The following is a 22,687-nucleotide window of genomic DNA, read 5'->3' as shown; positions in this document are numbered from 1 at the left end:
TTTATTTTGATATTCTCTTCAGAATGGCAACCAAAGAAGGGAAAAAAGAGAGAGAAAAAATAATAAAGGAAAAAGAATTAGAGAAAAAAAATCTTGTGGGCATTGCACTGGTAAATAAAATAGCTCACACTTAAGTGGGTTTTGTCTTAGAATTACTTAAGATTAAAGAGAGATTATATCCTCACTCTTCTGCTGTTTTTATTGAGTAATACAGAGTTCACAAATCAAATATAGGGCACCATAAACAGTTGCCACAATGCAAGCTGTGATTTGCTTTGTATTTACTCTTGGGAACTTTAAACAAAGGTCAGCACTAGTTTCATTACCCCTCCCATTTGTATTTTCCCACACTTTTCTTTTTCCCACAACTGAAGGAATCTATCTGGTGCTCACTTATGTGCATGGTGGTGTTTCATGTTTGAAATGTGACATGTAATATTCATAAACTGGAGTTTTATGAGATCCTGTCATTAATTCTGTCATGTTTCTGTCAGTGAAATGAGGACTCTTTCTTCCTCTTGTTTTCAAGTCAGAAATACTTTTTCTTTCATTTGCACTCAATTCCCCTCTATGGAATTTTTTTAAACTTTTTTTTTTTCCCCAACAGTTTTGTTTTTTTTTTTTTAATTTAGGACAGAGCCTAAACATGAAGATTTTTTTCACGTCTACTTCATTGTGACCAAAAATTCAAAATCTAAGGGTAGCCACTGGCTGTCCACCATGAATTGTAGAGTACACCCCATTTACCTTCTCCTAGTTTATTGTTTGTGATGACCTTGATTCCTAGCTGAAAGATGTGAAGAAGGCTAAAAACTCTTTTTATTTTTGTGCAGATAATTGCTGCTAAGAATAAGATCCGTAGGGACAAAAAGAAAAAAAATTGTAAATTTTTGGTTTTAATTTCTCTTCAAAGCATCACGTAGAGGCTTTGTATCTTCACTAAGAAGACCCTAGTTCTTTGTTATATATGATAGAGTTTCAAATTGATACAGGTTTTAAAAACAGCTGGCAATAGAGATTTTGTAGGTCATGGTCTTCCCATCATAAAGTCTTTGCACTGCTCTTCAGCTGTTCAAATAAACATACCTCTGCATCTTGCCTTCCTGCTGAGAAGTTAGTACATGAGCTCAAAGAAACAGGTGTCATACTACACTACCAAGCAGAATTGCATTTTGTTTGGAAGACCTTTCTACTGATGCTATTAGTTCACTTATTGTCTTCAGTATTAAAGATATCAAGTTTAAAGAGCCTCAAAGGGCAAAAGTTACTAAGGAAACTTACCAGGTTTGTGTATCTTTTAAGATAAATATATATTTTGCTGACACAGGTATTTCTGTTGACCTTGCTTTGAGCAGGAGTTTTGTCTACAAAACAACCAAAAGTTCCTTCCAGTTTAGTGACTTTATTATTTCATGCTGGTGACAGTTACTGCATGGTATGAGTAATCCATTTATCCTAGACAGGTAAACCTGATAAAACACCAAATGTGTCTATCAGCTGTTGCTCCTGTTGTGTAGTTATTGCTTTCATGCTGTCTTTTTGTGGTCTGCAGACAGGAAAGCTCTTGCATTGTGAAATCCTCTTTTTCTCAGGTGAAATTCATTCACAGTCTGAGCAGTGAACCAGCTAGAGTGATAGTGGCACAATTAAGTGTTCAGCTCTGGATTACCAGAATCTCATGAATTTGCAATGACTCCAAAGCAATTTTACCCTGTGATCTTGAATATCTTGTGGGAAGAACAATCTAAGCTGGTCTGGAATATAATACAAACAGCACTTAAAGTATGAATTGAGCAGTCAAGAGTGTGTATTTGAGAAAGCACGTTCAAAGAGTGCACAGAAAAAGCATGTTGAGATGTGCAGAGTAAGCTGCTAACTCAGTTTATAGCTGAACTCATTGTTGGCTCTTGGTCAGTAATGGATATCCTCTCATATGCAAGAGATCAGACAAAAAAAAGCAAGTTCTATTGTGTCCTGTTCTGCTTTATAAACTTATTTTCTCATTCTCAGCACAGCTGAGATGCCATTATAATTGCTCTAATATTTTCCTAAGTAAAAAACATTCAGAAGGAAGGGTACAAATAATCTCTGAAATATATTTTATTTCTAAAATGAAAAAAGAAAAATCAGCACACAAAGCTGTCTATTGTTTCCCTGAAGTTTTTTAGATCACTATTCTTCTGACAGCCAAAAATAATGAGAAAAAGAGGGTCAATCTTCTCTGTGAAAAACGTCATAGAAATTGGACACTTCAGGTTTGGGGATTTATTTTTGGGGGTGGGAGGGGGAAATCAATCAAGTCTTCTCTGCCAAAATCTCCAATGTCAATGATAATAAAAATTAGTACTTTCTGAAGAAGAGCACTTAATAAAAATTTCCTGTCCAGATTTAATTCAATTTATTTTATTTGATAATGCTTGTAATACTGCAAAAGAATTATCTAGGAAAAGAACAGGACATTCATGACTGATTTATCTGCTGACATTAGCTGTGGGAAAGTCACCTTTTGGCAATTATATTTTGCAAATGTAATTCTAGTAGCATAAAGATTGTAAGCACTGAGGTTTCTATAATTAAGGTTACCTTCACTTGCTCTTTATTGAATTAGTTATATTTTTCTATTATAAGGGTGGTATTTCCAGGATTCTGTTCCCATGGGAAATTTTATTTATCAAGCTTCATCAGATGCCCTGTTATGAAAATGTATACCCAACTCTTTGCTAAATTAGCTGATTAGTTTGTATCAAATATCACCATCTGCTCTTATTATCTGACAGAAATGCAGATGATCAGGCTAGAGGTGCCTTAGTGCCGGTGTGAGTTGAAAGTTCAGATGTTAGATACACTGGCATCAACCATATCTTCCTTCCTACCATAGAATTGGAGTGAGAAAAGGATTGGAGGTGCTGCTTCTGTGGTTTGTTCCTGTTTCTTTGGGAAGGCACGCCCTCAGAATGTGGGAAAGCAGTGTCTTTCTCCCGAGTGCTGTGATTATCTTCATTCCAGCTCTGGGCTGGTTTGCTTGCTGCAAACATGTGCTGCCTGGACACTGCGGGCCACAGTGAGAATGGAGTTAAAATCTGGGAGAGAAGCCTCTGCTGCTGCTCAGATTCCCCTGGCAGCTGAGCTGTGTATGGTGCTATAAATCAGGTAGCCATAAAAAGAAAAATCGTCAGAGAAGGAAGTGGAATATGATAAACTTCTGTTTACAGCCCAAGTGACTTCCTTTTGAGTTCTCCTTTTAGGAAACAGAAATATCACCCTAAGCTATTTGGTGAATTAATGCCTATTGAATATATAAATATTGAATAATACACATTCATTCCTCTTGTGATGGAGAATAGACACTTTAATTGGAGACTTGGGCTCTTTGTGCTGGGCACTGTCCAAGAGCATATTGAAAAGACTGAGCTGTCTCTAAAGGCTTTACATTTTAATATACCAGACAGAGAAAGGAAAGGGCTTTCTTTTTTCTCCCTTCTCCTCCAACTGTAGGATATTTGATGAATGTTTGTAATTCTGGCTAGATGTTTTTCTTGATGGAGAACCACACAGTTTCAGTATGGCTATTCTGACTGTAAATGGACTTTTAGTACAACTTGTATGTAGTTGCTATGCTTCATTAAAATACTAGAACCCAACACAGCTCTTAAAAGGAGGCACAAAGTGCTGTGTTGAAGGCGGGCTGTACTCTCCAGTTTGACCTTGTTCTGTCATTCATTCCAAGCTACATTGATGCAGTGTGTTCATCAGGGAATACAGTTCAACTAATGTCTGTCAGTGGTATTTCATGGGGTTACTGCAGGGTTTAGGAACTTGGCTCTTGGGCCCTGCATGCATTGTGCCATGCAGGGGAGCATAAACTCCAAGTGATTTGTCCTGGGTTAATAACATTAATCTACAGGTAAGGGGAAAAAATAAGAGACACTGACATATAGGGAATTAAATGGTCAAGATGACAGATGAAAAATATCCTATAAAAGCACATTTGCTCCTGAATCCTAAATGCCTTTTATTCCATTTTCCCAGAAACAAAAAATTGGTAAATTTTGGCATTTCAGCAAAACAAATGACTTAAAACCACTCAATCAGTGATTTAAAATCCAATCTCTGAAACAGTTTCTTATGGCCAGCCACCAGTAAGCTTGATGATTCCATGTGATTTCTTACAGGTTTAGGGCTCCCTGTGTTACTATAGTATTGGGGAAGATGAAGGAATGAGTGGAGTTTTATTGAGTTTGCTGCTTAATCTTCAAATTATAGTCAGACCCCTGGCTAATGCTGTGAAAAGATGTGAGAAGTGTTCAGTGTTTTAATCATGTTCTGTCTACAGAAATACAGGTTTTAACAGTCCTACCAAGCTGCTGTGTCTGCTCCTGTAAATTTTGTGTTTCTGACTAATATAAACACATTACATTTTCCTTTATTAATAGTGCCCAGTGTTAGATGTGATAATAAAATACATGTCTTCATTTGTAGCTTGGATTTTAGAAATCCCCATAGACCAATTGAGGAAGTGCATAGAGACCAACCCGAAATGTCCTGGGAGAATTTCCAAAAAAAGCAAAGCAGCAAGAAATAGAAATCAAAATAATGTCTTTAATTTTCTATGCCCTAAATTCTTAGAACACAACTACTGTTTCACCTCTCTGGCAAAATCACAGTGTTATGATTTTGATATTTTGCAGCTACTGTAGACTGAAACTATTTATTTATGGCTGTAGTTAGTGACTCTGTTCCTGCCTCATCAGCCCCTGTCCCCCAGCTCTTTTATTACTGAATGCCTGTGTTGAGCTCACCTGGAGAATAGGTCTGAAAACTGAGAAATGAAATGTATGCAGCCAGCTGGAATCCCTTACTTTCCTTCCCAGTTCAGTGGAGGGCTGTGACCCATGCAGACTGGTTTGGATAGGGCTTGGTGGTTTTCTCTCTGCTGCTGCCCTAACCTTTGCTCTTGCCTGTTCATGGCCTGCTTTGGCTTTAAATCAGTTTGTGATGCTGGCCCTACTTAGAGCAAGGCACTGTTCCAAAAGTTAAGTTTGAAGAGATAATATAAGATCAAAAAGTATTCCTGAGGGGTTGTACAGAAAGCATGCTTATAAATTTTGGGAATGTGTTCCTTAATTCTTATCTTGTCTTTTTGAATAAATCTTCTACAGTTATGAGACTTCAGAGACATCAGAGTATAATCTCACAGATCATGGTAACTTGAGATATTCAGAATAATAATATTAATATATTCTGTAATTGATTTCTTTACTGGGCAGAGTTAATTTATTTTTACTGTGGGAAGTCAATCCATGGTGGGAGTTTACTATGTCTGTGAATCTGCAGTCCTGGTGGTTTTTTTTTTCTGATTATTCAAAGACAAAATGTTAGGATTAAAGATCTGACATCAAAACTTCTCATGATAAGCAAAACTTCTTAATGCTACACCTGTTAAAATAAATAATTGTGTTTAATTTAGTGGGAGTGGATGTGCTAACAGCTTGTTGTGCACTGAAATGATTTACTGGAGACCAGCCAATGTATTCTATAGCTTACCTAGTGCATCTTTATTATAATGCTGTTGCTGGTGAATATATGTGGATAAACAATAAGGAATTACAGGTTGCTGTAATGAGGGTTTAGGAGATTAACCTTACCAAAATAATTCATCAACAACACACTTCTTGACAGTGATTAACCCTTATGCTTTACTAATTCTACAAAGCTGTTGGTTAATAACACACTATCCCTGCGCACACAGTCCTGCAGAGCTGGTGCTATGTAGTTAGAACTACTGATTAAATCCTTCGTGGTTCTTAGTATCTGACACCAAAGTGATCATTTCTTCCTTCTCTGATTTTCCTTGACTGTGTGTGATGTTTTTGTGCTAATGCCCTCTCCCTTCCCAAAGGGGTGTCACAGGGCTCATCTTGGATTTGGCTTTCTGGTTAACCTTCATGAGTAGTAAGGAGATTGTTGTGCTTCTCTTGTCTGACAGCTTTGGTGCTGTGAATGCCTGCTTCATGTGCTCACACTCCTGTTCTTGCCTGTTTGGTGATCAACATATTGATTACATATTTGCATAAAATGTTGATACATTGTAGAACAGATGAGAGCCATATGAATAAATTATTATTAGATTCAGTTTAATATCTCTCCTGGAAACATGGAATAAAGACTATTACACAATATTCCTTTTTTTTAATGTCTGGTATAGTACATGATACAAAACTGACATCTGGATAGCATTCATGAGAGGCACTTCAGAAGTTCTTTTCAGACTAAACATTTCTATGACCAAGCTCTGCAACCATTTAGATGAATGTGCTTGAATCTCAGAGTGAAAGGCAAACCTAAATATTGCTCCATCTCCTTGGGACGCATTTTCCTTCCTTCCACACAGTTTTTGGAGGATTTTACATCTCACTCTATCACCAGCACCTGCTTCTTTCAGTGGTTGTTTCCTTGCCACAGCTATAGCTGGCAGCAACTGTGTTCAGCTACAGCACACATGAGAGAAGGCTTTTGAATTTGGAAGAGCTTTCATTGCTCAAGCAGCTGTTCCTGATGTTCCATCAGAAATCTGGATGGAAGTCAGCTGGACCACATGGACTTAGGTGTCTTTCTTGTGAAGTTATTGCATTATACTTTCTAAGAGGTGCAAGGATCTTTTAAAGGTGATTTAAGAACAGGCTACTGGTTGTCACATACAGTGATTTCTAAACTGCATTTTTTTTTAATCAATTCTATGTAGGTATCTTTTTTTTTAAAGTAATTTTTATTCAAAACTGCAAAACATTCGTCTAAACAGATTTTGTTCATTAAGCCTTTCCTTCATAATACCACATTTCAATTATAATACTAGATTGGAAATCTGTAATATTCTCATTTCTAGCAGCTCTTCATTTTAATATTTTGTTTCATAAGAGCAGTAGCAGAAAGAACAGCCCACAAAGAGAATACAAGTGGCATAAAAATGCATAAATATTCCATAATAAGGAAAAAAAAAGGTAAAATTCCACTCACTATATTGGTTCAAGGGCTACAGCAGCCTAAAAACAACCTCACAATCAGGCATGCAATGGTTCAGCTAATTGATTTTGATGTATGTGATAGAATTCTTTACCATTGGCCTGTATGAATTTTCCTCAAGGCTAGATAATTCTAAAAGATTAAATCAGATTTTTTTCTTTTTTTTTTTGGTGTAAATAACATAGTTCCATAATTTTGGATTGTTGTATGTAATGACTATTAGATCTCACACAATTAAATTTGGAACCATCTCCAGTGTGAACAGTCAAATTTAGTATCCATGCTGCTGGAAAGCCACTTGTGCCTGTCAGCACATCTGTGCTGGACAGAACAGAGATGTTGACACCACACTTGCCTGTTCTTGTTCTCCCTGCCCTTGTTCTTCCCAGGCTGGTGCCTTTTCCTCTATTGGTCTTCAGCATATTGAAGTAGAAATGTTGCAGATGGCTGAAGAGATAACAGAAGGGTTTTCAATGCACATCTTCCACAGCCTCAAACACATTTCTCTCTTTAGAATAATGAGTAGTTTATCTTGGGTGGTGGTACAAAATAATAGCAAAAACCACCAAAAAGCCCCACATAATTTATGTTAAAGTCTGTTTTTTCATTAAAAGAATGAGTAAGGCAGAGGAAACAACGGTGTCAGAAGATTAACTTGTGTTGAGCTGCATTATAAGTTTTGGTATGAATGGTGCTTATTATGCCTGGGCTTGTGCAGTGACCTGTACACATGCCAAGCTGCCTCTCTGACCCCTTCTCCCTACACATGTTTACTGCTGCTGGCTTAGAACTGTAGTCAGGGTTTATTTTGAAGGCTGTCCAGAGTCTTGAGTCAGCTGTTCACGCTTTCTGCAGGTCTATGGCAGTCCCTAGGAGTAGAAATGCTCTGGACTGCTCACCAGGAGCCAGTAATGCTCTGAGAAAGTGCTGGCTTCTGCTTTAGAAAGGGGCAGAAAGTGTTTATCCTGTGTTTAAAATGTTCTATTTATCATCAGCAGCAGAGTCCACCTGCTCCTGAGTTGCATACAGGGCAATGTATGTTGGGTGGATGTAGCTCAAAGACATTACTTCTGGTAGATTGGTTTCCTTGGCAATTTAGCTGCAAATATTTCAAGTTCTTTGCTTAATGAACCTTGCACACAGTTATATCATCTATGTATGACAAGTTTCTCTACCAATGTAAAGCTCAAAATTAATATCACTAGGTACCAAAAAGGGTCCTTTTACTTCCCTAAAGTGCCCTATGAAATGCATCTCTATAATACCTTAAAGGAAAGCATATCTGCCACAGTTCATTCACTTCAGATGGTATCTACTTTCTCTTCAGCCTACTTAGTACTTTCTCTTAAACTAGACAGAAAGTGCAAACTTTGTGACATTTCCAAGAAGCTGTTCACTATTTATGTTAAGATAATTCTTAGCATGTAGAATGGACAGTAAGTAATAACTATGGTTTTTCAGAACAAGCACATAGGGAATAATTTCTTCCTGTCTTCTAATTTATAAATGTGATAAGATTTATAAATGAAATAAAAATGTTCACATGAGCTGTTGATGGTTTTTAACAGTATCCACTAAAGCCTTTGGCTTATTTTTGTAAGGAATCTGAAAATACACCCCCAGAAGATTCAAGTTTGGTTAATTAGCTTCTGAAATAATCTAGACACATGAAATGTTTTCTTAAGGTTATTTGTTTTTTAATATTTCAGGTTCAAAAAAGGAGATAGATTTTATTTTCTACCTTTTTCTACCCTGCAGACATATGCAAATCTGGAGTTTTTGAAAAAAATTTGTTACAATTTGAAGTTAAGCAATTGTCTAACACTAATACCAGAAATCTTTGTAGTGGTTTTTGGCCTGCAGTTTGTAAAAAAACCTTATGATGTTGGTACTAAATGCAAAATCATTGCTATGGATCTTCACACTACCTTTATGTTCTCTTTCCTGGGAATATTTTTTCTAAATTAGAGATTGAAAATGTTACTAGTGGTCTTCCACTTACCAGTTTGAACCAGCTGTTCAGAAAAATGCAATTTACAAAGTAAGCTAGAACCACAATAAAAGGATTTTCCATGGAGAGGTGTGGCACATTCAGAGTGCAGTGCTGCAAATGGAGACTGCTGCTCTTTGAGGAGTTTGAGGCTTCAAAATCCCTTGGTGGCCTCTTACATACCATGATGTATAGTTGAAGAATTTGGTGTGCATGGCTGCTGGATGAGAATGCAGCTCCCTGTCAGTCTCTTCTCCTGACACCCTCTGTGCCCATATACCCAGGGTGTTCCTTCCTGGGATACCTGTGGATATGTGCAGGGCATCGTGCTGCTATTTTCACCAAGGCATTGAAGGCAGCCACAGAGAGCCTGGGATTTTCTGCTGTGGCTGATGTGAGAGTACAGCCATGTCCTCTGCCCTCTCCTGAAAGACAGAAAAAGAGAATGAGCACTTCTGTAGTGACTGAGGGGCAGGCACAGGAGTACATTGAGAACTGACTCACAACAGATCCAAGGAATTACCTGCAGCTGCATGTGCAACAGTTAGCGATAGAAAAGGTTATTGCCTTGTTCAGGTACTGCTCTTTGCTTGCTCTCTGGTCACACCTACTTCCATGTATTTATGTTGGTCATTGAAATGACTTGTTTTGTTAACACTCCGTCCCCACATCCTTCCATAGCTTGTTTTGAGGCCCATTTGTGTTTTAAAATCAAAGATACACAAGCAAAACCATCAACAAGGATAACAGTGTTATATATTTATCTCATAACAGCCAATTTTAAATGTCACTCATAGAGAACAATTAATATTATTTACCTGTATAGGTTCACACTGCTTGTGGAAGCCAGTCAGTGAAGAATTATCTTTGACCTAAATGACAGCCATCTACATTTTGCTTTTTCACCAGTAAGTTCTCCACTGCCTTCTCATTCTTATTGCACTGAAGATAATGCCTAGCAGTTAAGAGAATCAGAATATTTTAAATGTGTTTTTCCCTAATTTTCCCAATTATCTTAATTTCTCTAATAGCATCATGCTTTTCAAATATGGCTGTCAGTGTATTTGATAGTGTAAAATATTAGATGTCATTGTATGTAATTATTTGCAATGTGAAACCCTGTGCAGATTCCTTACAGAACAGATCAGCTTTTTCTATAAAAGACAAGAACACAAGATTTTTAAGACAGGCTTTGTCCTGAGGACCTCTATTGTGAAATTAGGCTATATGTTAATGAAAGACATGCAATTAAATTGCTTAGCAAAGCCTCAGCATTTTCAACCCACTTTTATCTTAAAACATACCACAAAAAATGGGCTGTGCTCTTTGTTGCTCAACTAGGTATTAAGCCATACAATCTCTTTCTGATTAGGTTTCCTAATTAAATAATGCATATTTACAAAATACTTGTGACCACAAAGCTGGCTGAGTTGTGATTTGGTTTGGCTTGTGGTTTTTTTGGTTTCTTTTTTAGAAAGGAACAAAATTCAAAGGCAGATATCTTGAAATATGAGAAGTCTTTTGAGTAATCCTTGAGTAATTAAAGATTCTGCATCAAACTCCAGCAGTAAAAAACTTTTGATTATGATAACATAGTGGTATTTTGAATTTGACCGAGTATTCAGAGAATCTTTAGGAAAGTAATCAAAAATTCCATCTTGCAGTGCATATTAAATTTCTGTTGGACCCATTTCTCTGTCTGAGACAGCTGTCTTTCAGATTAGTCACTTGAATTCAGGAAAGTCTAAACTAGTGAATTAATAGAGTTTACCTTCCAACAATGTTAGGTTATTTAAAAGGAAATATATTAATTATGTATAGGAAAAGACAGTTATTAAATTGTGGAATGCAAATTTAAGCATAAATATTAAAGGCAAAGATTGAGCAAGCACATAAAAAGACATCTCTATTATCTATAGAGGATCTCTTAGATTTACAGTTCTACTTTTTATGTTTATTGAAATACAGATTTTTAAGTGTAAGCTATGAGTTCCTCCTGTCAAAGTTTATGGCTCACAGTAGATGTTTATATGAGTATTAGCACAATAAAACTGTCACAATTGAGTGGTTTAGTAATCACATGCCTACACAAGCTGCAATAGCTTGAAATGCATTCCTTTGACGTGCCATAGTGTCCTTCTGGAGGAGAAATGCTCTTTAAAATCAGCCGTATCTGATCCAACCCCACCCAGTGTAGCCCTTGTGAGGATGCTGTGGAGCTATCTCCTCAAAGGATATCTTTCACTAAAGAGATGCCCAGCTCTGCAGAATGATCTCCTAACCCTTCAGGGCCAGAACAATGAGTGACAGGAAAGAAGCAGCTCTATTTTGATAGGGGGGACTCCTATGCAGAGGAAGGAAAAGTCTCATCAGGAGAGCTTCCATCTGCTCCAGGATGTACTGGAATTGAAAGGACTGCGTGTGCCAAGGACACACTTAACATGCTTTTGGCTGTGCTGTTGGAAGGGATTTCTTTGTGTTACTAGGCTTTACAGTAGATTTCTATAAATCTGATAGTCTCAGAGATTGCTAGAAATTCTGTTTATGATCAGCTTCTGATTTAATATCCTAACCATATCCTGTACTGAATTCTGGTCTAAGTCTCCTAGACTTTGCTGGTGCTGCTGTTCCATGTTGTACAGCATCAGTAAATAATCACTGTTTGTGAATGATGATGATTTAGGATTACCATGGTGGCACAAATGCTCTGGAAACAGGTCACTAACCAGTGTAATTTGTGAGATTAACATTGCTGGCAATTGATTCAAAACTAAGTAGCTCTAAAAGGATGAAATGTCTAAGAGACAAAATGTCTCTTAATTTGTGCATATGTTTTATTCAACCCCTGGGTAGGATGTTCATTTATTGATGTAATTTTCTTTGTGGTTTGCCTACAAAACTAGGAGCTAAAACTCATATAGAATCAGTAGACCAAGGGCAATTATAATTTAGGAAAGGGAGAAAATTATTTTTTATAAAAAGGACTATTTTTCAAACTAGTCAACGCAAGCCTTTTCTGTTTTCAAAGTTGATTTCCTTTACTATTGCACAATGCAGCCTGCAGATACTGTAACAACCTCCTAATTAAAAACAACCTGAATTGCCACGGAGACCAAAAAATAGAGGTGCTTGCCATAGGCCAAGTAAGGAATAAACCAGGCTGGGAATGTCAAGATACCATTTCTGGAATTTTTATATATGTAAACATAGTTAAATGTAGTTAAGTCTCTGGTGTACATATCCACACATCCATGGCCTGGGCTGTGTCAGCAGAAGTGTAACCAAGGTATTAAGGGATGTGATTTTTATGCCCTACTCAACCACTTGTTAGGCCACACATGGAACACTGTCCAGTTTTGGTCTCCCCATTTCAAAAGGCATTATAAAGCTAGAAGGGATCCAGCAGGGAATTACCAAGATGACTAGATGGTCCTAGAACTTGAAAAATGAAGAAAAATTGAAGGAAATTTGTTGAACCTAGAGAAAAGCATGCTCAGGGGAAGGAATCTTATCACAGTGTTGGAATACTGGAGGATATTTATAGACAAGACTGAGGTTCTTTTGTCACTCCTCCCATGAGAACAATTACACACTGGAACAGGTTACCCAGAGAACTGGTGGAGTGTCTCTCACAGGAAATATTTAAGACCTGTCTGCATAGAGCCCTGGGTAACATAAACTAAAGCCCTATTTGCAAAAGAAGATTAAACCAGATGATTTCCAGACTCTCTCCCACCCTAGGCTTTCCTATGGCTCTGTGCTCAGGAGAGCAGCTTAGTCATTGGCAAAACAGAAAGGATGGTCAAGTCCACTATGGGCTAAAGTAATTCAGTCTCTGAGATGAGGATTCTCATCCTTTCCCTTCATCTGTGTGTGTGCCTTTGCTGTCTGCAGATTAATGCATTTTGAGGTCCCTGATGTTACTCACAGCAGCCATTCCAGACCTGAGCCTACAGCTGCCACATTGTTGGTATGCAGCCTTCGTGGACTACTTATGTGGATTTATGGAAACTTTGTCAGGCTTCACCAAAAGACACCAGAAGATGCCTTTTATTTTTTTTCTTGTTCTCCTCAATAAGTCAAATGGGCTCAGAGGGAAGACAGGAACCTTCTTTCTAAGATACACCAGGGTTGTTTGCAGAGTTTAGATGTCTGAATACTTTGTATGAGAGGCATTATACCCTTTTCACTGGGGAGGTGTATTTTACAAGCTTAAACCTTCTAAACCTGTGGCTGTTTATTATGATTCTTGTTATCATTATTATTGTTATTATTATGTTATTCTCATGTCCTTCCTGAGACTGATGAGCTGCTTTACAGCATACAAGTTTCAGAGCCTGTCAGGGTGAATAATGAGGAATATGTGAAATTTTACCCTTTTTGAAAATCTCAGTTATCTCTTCTTAAATTGTTCTGGTAATAGTCATACAATGTGACCAAGTATTTCTCATTGAGAAGGTGTTTCATAGGCAGCTGCAGTCAAACACCTCTGCAAGAGGTGGTTACAAGCAGAAGTATAGATTATCCCTGGAATTGCTGCAAGTGGAAGTATTATTTAAAATTTTTAATGTTAAAAATTTAATGCGACACTTTTGCAGCCAACATTTGTATAATAAATATCAAAAATAGAAAAGAACACTGAAAAAATGTTGTAATTTGTTTTATCCTAAGGAAATTTTGATGGGGGCTAATACACTAAGTAAGCATGCTAAAGCTCCTATTCAGCTTGTCCATCAGAATGGGTCCTGCCTTACCTAGGAAAGGATTTTTGAGGTTTATATTATCTTAAGGAAAATATTAGGCCTACATGTGACTATCACTTGAATCACTTGGTATTGCCTTCCAGTTTGCATTCTGAGGGATCTATTTTATTAACAAATGATTTGCTTGCAGGGGTTGTGACCAGAGCCTGGGCTGTAAGGCCATACAAACACACCTTCTTGGTTTACATCTCCCAGCTCTATTCTTGCTCAGGTGGAGCAGATAGCCAATGTGAAAACCTTGTGACTTGCAGATATAAAAATTGTCTTTCCTCCGTTTCTAAATTTAGTGGTCAGCTGTCACATGGAGAACCTCAAACCTGAACATTTATAAGTTTTTCATCTTTCACTGATGCCTCAATATTTGATTAAAAAAGATTATTTTGGTGAAAGTTGATCAACAATATACAGAACAAGAGAAGAATAATAATTAAGGCATGTAAATTCTATAGTATTAGCTCATTTATTGATTAATTTTTTCCAAGTGAAAGCAACTGAAGGGCATTATGAGTTATGGAGTCTGCCTACATTCAAAAGGTCATCTTTATATTATTTCAAAATATTGCACTGGTAATCTTACAGTTCAATCTTACCTAAGAAGAGCAGACAGCTGAATTCCTTATGAACCTGGAATACAGAAGACCTACACATCATCAGAGACAGATTTCATGTCACTGTCATTTTTTATTAGGACATACTGCCCCATGAAGAATGTCTTTATTGTATGGCTGCACAGGAGTCTGATTTTCTTGATTTCTTTGTGATGCATAGGAAGATTGAAGGCATAGAGAATGCAAGGATACATTCTGTTCCCCAGGTATTAGTTATGTCTCAAGAAGAATTTGGATTATTGTGAAACACAGCAAGTAGGAAGATAGCAATAGAAAACATGCTTAGTAGAGAAATATCTAATAAATCATCAGGGTGGGCATCAGCAAAAATGATGGCTGAAATGAAAATAGTAAAAAAGGTATAAAGATTTTTCATTCTCTTGTTAATGAACTGTCAGTTAAATATGTGCACCATAGGATGTTTTTGGGACATACTGCAATGGTAGGGAAGAGGCAAGGAACAGGTATGAATAGGTGGGAAGGTAAGGAAATACAACAAAATTGAGGAAAAGAGCAACCCTTTATATTATTTTATTTTCTTGGAAGGAGAATATGTTCTATTCAAATTGAATTCCTTGCCAACAGGTTGGGCCAAATCTCATTCTTGTCATCTCATCTGACTTGTTTTGTATTTGAAACAGATCACTTTCAAATTCCTTACAAAAAATAGGATAAACATTTCTTGGTTTCTAAAGTGTTGCTTGTTAGCGCTGGTGAAATTGTTAATTCAGAGCTGGTTTAACTCAAAATGGTGTAATTTACAAAAGACTTACTGTGATTCCTCATTGAAAAGAAATTTAATTTCACAAGTGTCCTGGAAGCTGGGCTGTACCTCTTATGTGGTGAGACAGAGCCACATAAAGTAAGCAGAAGCAGATTTGTTTCAGAAAACTGAGGGCTTTGTTACATGACTGTCTTGCTAAAAACCTGTCTTAGGGTCATATTACTGACAACCATCTCACATTTCTGGTATCTCCCATGGAGATGTTGTCAGTTCAAATAATTAGTTCTTTCTAGTCCTCTCTTCCCCGTTTTAGTTCTGCATCTCTTCTCCTCCATATGTCTTACCTGGGCAACTGCTGGCCTTTCTTTAAAGTTTATCTTTTCTTCCTCACTATTTTTATAAAATGCTTGATGGTCATTGCTTATATGAACCCTCGTAATAATTTCTGAATCTGTAAGTTTATGTGATCTGTAATAAACTGGTTATTTGACTCATCTTTCCAATTTCTGCCCTTTCAAGGTAAGCCTTAATCTTACAGTACATGTAACAGTAAAGCTATTCTCAACCTGTTGACTTTTGAAAAGAAATTAATTCCTTTATTTTTGACACTAACATCAAAAAGAAAAACAAAAAAACCCCACTTGAAATCTGAAGACATAGCCATAAGACATAGATAGACTCTCATTTGAGAAGCAGTAAAGATAAGGAAGTGAGCTGGCTTCACGCTGGAAGAAGGAATTTTAATGCTTACTGACACAATCCTTCTTACACCTAACAGCTTGGACACTTGTGAAATCTTTCAAAACAACAATTGCCATAGAAGGAAAAAGCCAGCTTGCAGACAATACCTTCTGTGACCTCAACACCCAAAACCTAGCCCAGAAAACAAATGTTTCTTTACTACTCAGATGTTCTCAGCAGAATGATAGGCATTAGCCAGGAAATTATGCTGAAGGCCAATGTCCTTTGGGGGAACAAAACTTATATTTCAGAAATCTGAGACAAAAAATCTGCCGACAAAATTAATGATGTTACAAAACATTATTATAATTACTCATGCAGAACTTGATTGATGCAGTATGTCCTGAAAGTTCCCATCATATTATTCATAATTGTCTTCTTTCAAAGAGCAATGAGATGTTCTGACTATACAGTTTCCCTTCTGGGAAGGAGTATTTTATGTTTTGCAAGTTGTTTTAAAAAGTTATTTATGCACATACCAGTAACACAAAAGGATAATTGTGGTTTAGAATTGCTGAACTATGTCAGCTGGGATGGGCTGCTTTACTTATTAGGGCTGTCTACACTGCAGAGAAACATATTTTGAAGTGCAAAAAGGTTCTGATTTATTTCAGTGTATTTACACTCTGAAAGCAATCCCAGCAGAGCTTTATCAATCTGTTCACAACACTACAGTTTTAATATTGCATTATAAAGTCTCAGAAATCAGAAGTGGGTGTTCTATCTCATCTCATAAATATATGCATTAATATCAAGTTCCATCCCCTTCTTTCATCCCTCTTTTGTTCCTTTATTTTTTTAAGATTTATGCAGCTTTAGCTGTGGTTAGAGGGAGCATAGTTTGATCAAAATGTTGCATTTTCTAGATTTTTTCTAGATTTGTTCAGCTTGAGAAACTTTTCTCCATTGTTTTGTTGCCTAGAGGTAAAACATAAGCCTGGAATTAACACATCACCTTTTTTTTTTTTTCCAGAGTCTGAGGCAGATGTATACTAAAGACAGCTTTAGATGTGAACATTCTTTATGGTGCATGAAACCACCAGTCTCCTCTCTGTGATAATTTGGTCTTCTGTTGATTAAGGCATTCTTAATACTTTTTTTCAGAATTGGTCTCTCTCTTAGCTAGAGCTGTGGAGTTGCTGTGGTTTTGCTTTGTTTTGTGGCCACATCTCTATCCCACTCAAAATCATGTTGTTTTTTAATGACAGTATCCCAGTTACCTCATTCTAGAGTACTTCACTCCCAATAATTTAGTACCTGGGTGTCACAATATTTTTTGTGAAAATTTATTGCAGTTACATTTTAATAAAGAAGGCAATGCTAGTGCTGTGTTAGATGGAGAACTAGACTATAAAAGGTCTGGTTACATTACACAGTACAGAACAGTCCTAAAATCCCCAGATAGCTCTACTAAATTGTCTTATGGAAATATGCAGCATAAAGCTATTAGAAATACCAGCTGGGGTCTTGGAAACGATGCAGTTGTCTTGTTATAGCCCTTCTGCAGGACTCATTAGCACTATTTCTCAAATGAATATATCTATTACAGCTACAGGTTTGGAGTTTGAATGTCTCAGCCCAGGGCTGTCCTGAAAGAATGAGCAGTGAGGATACTCCTGGTGGCTCTGGTTCCATGGAAGATCAAGGTATAGAGGTGTGGATTCTCCTTTGGGCTGGGTTTGGAACATGGAGAAGGAAAGCAAATTCATTAAGAGCACAGAACCACTCCAAAATAACATCAGCATTCTAGACTCAGCTTGAATAATTTGCCCAAAATTGATCCCAAGAGTTTCAGGAGCTTAGTTCCCTCCCTTCTGTCCAAGCCTCAAGGACACACATACTAGAACACTGCATTTACTACATTCTGTGTTTCTGTGTAGTGTACAAAGTATCTTACTTGCTGTGTGGTTCTTTGGACTTTTGTGGTTTCCTAGTGTTAACAGAATTGTCTGCAAAGAGAAACAATGCCAGGATTTTCAAGAATTCCAGCAAGGACACAGGGGAGTTGGATGGAACATTTCCTCTGTTGTATGTCATGGAGTTTAATGCTCAGCTTTGATGGTTTGGTGTTCAGGCTCCACATTTGCCATTCAGGGTAGTGAAGCAATACTCTGGTTCAGATTCCAGCTACAGTATGAAAATTTTAGCATCTTTCCAAAATTACAGGAATGTAGAAAAATAGGGTTGGAAGAAGCCTCAAGAAACCATTTAGGCTATCCCCCTGACAAAATCTGTGTGCTCCATAATCTTTCTGACAGCGTTAGAAATTATTAGGTAATGGACTGAAACAAAAATGAATAAAAATCTGATTTACATTCTGGGTGAAAGTTGCCCATATGCAGAAGCCAGCAGAAAACATCCAAATTTCTCTCTTAACATTACATTAAGATTTAGGCTGACACAATCCTTTATAATCAATGTGGGTGGGCAGTTGCTGACAAAAAGGGTTAGATCCAGAAAGGAATGAATCTGTAGTGGAAATGAGCCTTTTACGTCTTAATCCACAATGTGGTGTGCTTGACTTAGTAGTTTTCTTCTAATGGATTTAACTTGCTTTACCTCATAAATCACATATTTCCACATTGCTGTCAGTATAGCAAGTCAAACTGAGGTTAATGTATGAATGATTAGACCATAGCTGGCAAAAGGATGGAGGACTGTGATTCAGAGCTGCTCAGGCTCCTGGATTTTAAAGCAAAATAACAATATTCTAAAGTTTCCTAGTTTCATCAAATGAGAATTCTCAAGTAGAGCTAAGAACATGTAATTCCAGAAAGTGTATGCTGCAAATGAGCCTGAGCTCTTTTGTGAAAGAAGGACTGTTCATTTCAATGCCTGTTTGGCTCTGTGCATTCTTATTTTAAGGACTATATCTGGGGGTTGCAGGTATGATATATGATATTCATTGAACAGAAGCTTTAAAGAGTACTGATAACTTTATAATAATAAAAAAAAAGCTGTATTAAGGATTTTAAAGGGACAGGAATAGAGGCTGATATGAATAGTTATAATAGTCGCTCCTATAACTTTGAAAATTCAATTCATTCTAGCTGAGGATCTGCACATTTCCCTTTTCTCTGAAGAGCCTGAGGATAAACTGACAGCAAAATTGCAATGCCTCTGGTAGTCTTTGAGTGCCAAGAAAATGCATAGATGGTAGATGTTCTTTTTCACCATGAATATACATTTACATTTATATCAGAGATAAGGTATAATATTTAGGTGGGGAAGTACAGCAACTGTGCTGTTTATTTAAAGTCATACCAGGCTTGGAGTATACCAAATTTCATAGTTGTGTAAACAAATCCCAGCAGGATTTTAAATAACTACATTTTATTCTTCGGAGGCAGAAAAAGCATCCTTCCTAAAGATTTGGAAATCCAAGAAAGGATATAATTTTTTTTAGTTAACCCCTTTAGAGATCTCTCTGAACTGGATTTCTAATATTAAAATATTTTTTAAAGTAGTACACAAAAATGATTAAATGCAGTTGTCACAATGGAGCAATTTAGACCTAGAACCACCTGCTTGTCTTGGAATAGTTGTGTTGTACCTTCCCCAAAAATTAGTTGTTACTTTAATGCTATAGGTATGGTAAGTTAGGGAGGTTTCCCTAAATGCATATCACTGGCATAATTATGTTTCAGTGCAAAGTGGGTGGAAGGCAGCTGTAGTAAATGGCAGTAAATTAGTGCTATTATTTCTATCAATTATTTTCACAGTAAAGCCTTCTTTAATATGCTTGGAGAAATGCAGGCAAGAGGCTTCTTGATGTCTTTGTTGCACAGAGCTACCTCAAGGGAAAAGGAACAAGTCCAGTTACTTTAACACCTGTTCCATTTTATAAGCTCAGGAAAGGCTGGAAAGAATAGTTGTCTAGAGTTTCAAGAAGTCATTTTCAGCCTAGATTTCTGTTCAGAATTGCATATAAATTATGAGTATACCGATGAGAAAAAAGTATCACCAATGCGAAATCATTACCACTTGGTTAAATAATTCTTCTGAAATAGATTAAGATGTTCCACAAGCTGGATGCTTTGCCTTTTTAAGCCTTGTGTTTTATTATTTGTTGAAGCTCCTGCACTATAGCAAAGTGACTATAGAGTTTCCTGACACTGTGATCTCTGCTTGCCAGGGTATAAGACCCTGCATGCTTTTCCTGTGATATAAAGAGTGGAGCTATAAATACTCAATAGCTAACATTATGGTGAGGCTTGTAAGGTATTGCTATGATGTGAATTTAGGCCATTATAGAACTGCTTTGAAAATAAGAGTCTTTTTTTGGAAAAAATTGCAGCCAGTTAAAAGCTGACATTTATTCTTTTTTTTTTTTCTCACTTCACTGGATTGTAAGATTAGACACATACCCCCAAATCATTGATGTCTGGAACATCAAAGTCATACTCCAACTCCCATATTAGGTAACCTGGATTTTGCCAACCAACAACCTCCAGAAGCAGAATCTTTCCTGGGAATCCTCAGGGGAGTCAAAATGGGAAGTTTGGTGGTTTGGTTTGGTTTTGTTTTAATGTAAAAGGTTTATTATCTGGCCATAAGTATAGGAGGCTGTTGCTAAAACATTAAAGTCTGGTGGGGCAATGGGGGGTAAGGTGTACTTTGGCACTGAAAATGCTGGGAAATGATTGGCAGCAGGGATAGTCCTTCTCTGTAATGAAAAGAACATGCATGCAAGGATTCATTTACAGATTAATTTGCCAAATCTTTTCTGATTAAATATTTCCTCACTAAGCCTTTTATCTGTCTGTTCTTCTGGAAGTCTTTAAATATGACCAGTTTCACTTTAAAATAGCCAGTGAGCTGGTTTCTTGTCCACAAGTTTCTAGAAGGAAGAGAATATGACCATTTACAAGTGTTAAATCTGATCTGTTTCTCCAAGCCTCCTTACCTTGGGTAGTTTAAAAGCACAGAAATCAAAGAATATTTTATATGCAAATAATTAATGAAAAGAAAAAAAGAGTAGTAAGAAATTAAATAGCCAATTGGAATGTCTGATTTCCTTTTTTTCATAAGGAAGATAAAAGTACTTATGGCACCTTAACATATGATAGATATAAAATATCATGGAATTCCTTTGATTCTTTTTGCTGAAGCAGGGCAGTAATACAGGCTTTTTAGATTCCTATTTAGCTGCAGGAAGTGAAAATCTAACCACTCCAGATGGAATAAATGCAATATCAAGAAAATAAATTGTTTCTGGCATGCTAAGATTATATTTAGTATTGGATTGACAGTTAGTTTTGGCTTCTAGTCATATTTTATAACTTTTTTTGTTATCATCATCTTTGCAGGTAACTCAAATTTATAAAGCATGGACTGATGTGAAAAGGAATGAAGAAAAATACTTATAAAGTGGTATTTATTAATACATTAAAATAAAACATAAACTTATGCAAAGTAATTCAATTAGTAAAGTAATATATTTAGACCCTTTTTGCATTCTATTTAGCTTGTTTTCTAGTTTTAATTTGTGAGGGGACAGAAATAGATTATTAGAATTTTTAATCAGCATCATGAGCAAGTACCAGTTCCTTCATCATTGGGATTCTTTGAATTTTCCAGGTTACCTGTAGTGCCTGTGTTGGAGTAATGCACATTTTGTCTGAGCCACGTGCAAGAGAACTGGATGTGATTTTTGTTGTGAACTTTCCCAAATAAACTTAATAAACTTGAAAAAGGAGAGAGACACAAGTATTGACTGCAATATTACACTATTGAGGTCAGGAGGGGTTGACTGTGTGTTTTTCTAAAATGGAGACCAATTCTTTTCATTTTTATTCTACAACATGGTTCTTATAATTGAGGTTTTGAGTTTCCTGTTTTTTCCTGAGCACACTGAAATTATTTGCCTCAGTCCCTCAATACTGTTTTTTCACCCAAGAGATAAATCACGCCTGAAAAGAGTAGAGTGGGAAGAAAAGTGGAAGAGGGCACCTGGCTGTGCTGGCCACAGGGGTGAGACCCTCTTTGCTCTTCCCTCCCTCTTTCAATAGAGAGGAAGTGCTCAATAGAGTCCTCAGCTCAGAGCTGCCTGCTAACAAGGTGAGAGAGCATCATGAGACATTTATTATTACCTCAAAAATGCACAAAAAATGCTTTTCGTGCATTAAAATGCACATAAGCATTTGAAATTTCCAAGGTGGTGCAGAGCTTGTAGGACTTTGTCATTTAAACCCTGACTGTGTGGGAACAAGTGTTTGTTCTGCCATCAGCCCCACAGCTGTTCCTCCCACTCAGGTGTTTTCAATCTCCCTAAAAATGACCCCTCACAGCCAATTAATTACCTGCTGGGATAACACCATTCTTTCCAGTCACACAGGGAGAGGTTGCAGTTGGAGTAGGAGCTGGGCAATTGTTGAGCACACCAGAAAAAGAAAGAGAGTGTATTTTACAACAGATATTAAAGGTAAGGAGATTTAAAATTTCTGCTAAATGCTTGGGATGGGATGTTACAGTATTTTTTCAAGGGTTCATACCTCACCAAAATAAGATATTTGTTTGTTTTATGAGTGTGCACTGGTATAAATAGAATTATTGTAAAATAACATTGTTTGAAAAGCTGATGTAATTATTTTAGTTATTTGTCAGAATTTAGGTTGGAGGATTTCAGTGAGTTCTCCATATGTTATCAAAACTTGAAAAATTCTTTCCTGTGTGTTCCCTTCCCCTTCAAATTTTGCAGAAGCAAAAATGACTAAGATGAATCCTTGGAAATATTTAGATGTGTAATTTTGTCCACCTTCCCTTAGAAAGAAAACCTTCCTTTTTAAGAAGGAAACATGAAGTGTCTAAAGGTAAATTCTTGCTTAATGCTCAGGCCCAA

The 22,687-nt window shown here is 36.8% G+C and overlaps 1 protein-coding gene across 3 annotated transcripts in view; it reads left to right on the top strand.

The window, feature by feature from the left end:
• Positions 1-3,839: 3,839 nt before the first annotated feature.
• The window catches only part of LOC146766935 (uncharacterized), a 121,095-nt gene continuing 102,247 nt past the window's right edge, over positions 3,840-22,687 (top strand). For all 3 annotated transcript variants that reach the window (XR_014956788.1, XM_085585340.1, XM_085585339.1), the window contains exon 1: positions 3,840-22,270. Coding sequence is in view for 2 of the 3 variants with exons in the window: in XM_085585340.1 (XP_085441466.1) it covers positions 22,123-22,270 (148 nt within the window). In the remaining variant the exon portion in view is untranslated. The remainder of the gene's footprint in view (positions 22,271-22,687) is intronic.

Source organism: Lonchura striata, chromosome 7 (genome assembly GCF_050655825.1).
Source record: "Lonchura striata isolate lonStrDom1 chromosome 7, ASM5065582v1, whole genome shotgun sequence".
Taxonomy (NCBI): Eukaryota; Metazoa; Chordata; class Aves; order Passeriformes; family Estrildidae; genus Lonchura; species Lonchura striata.
This window is presented reverse-complemented; position numbering and strand designations above follow the sequence as displayed.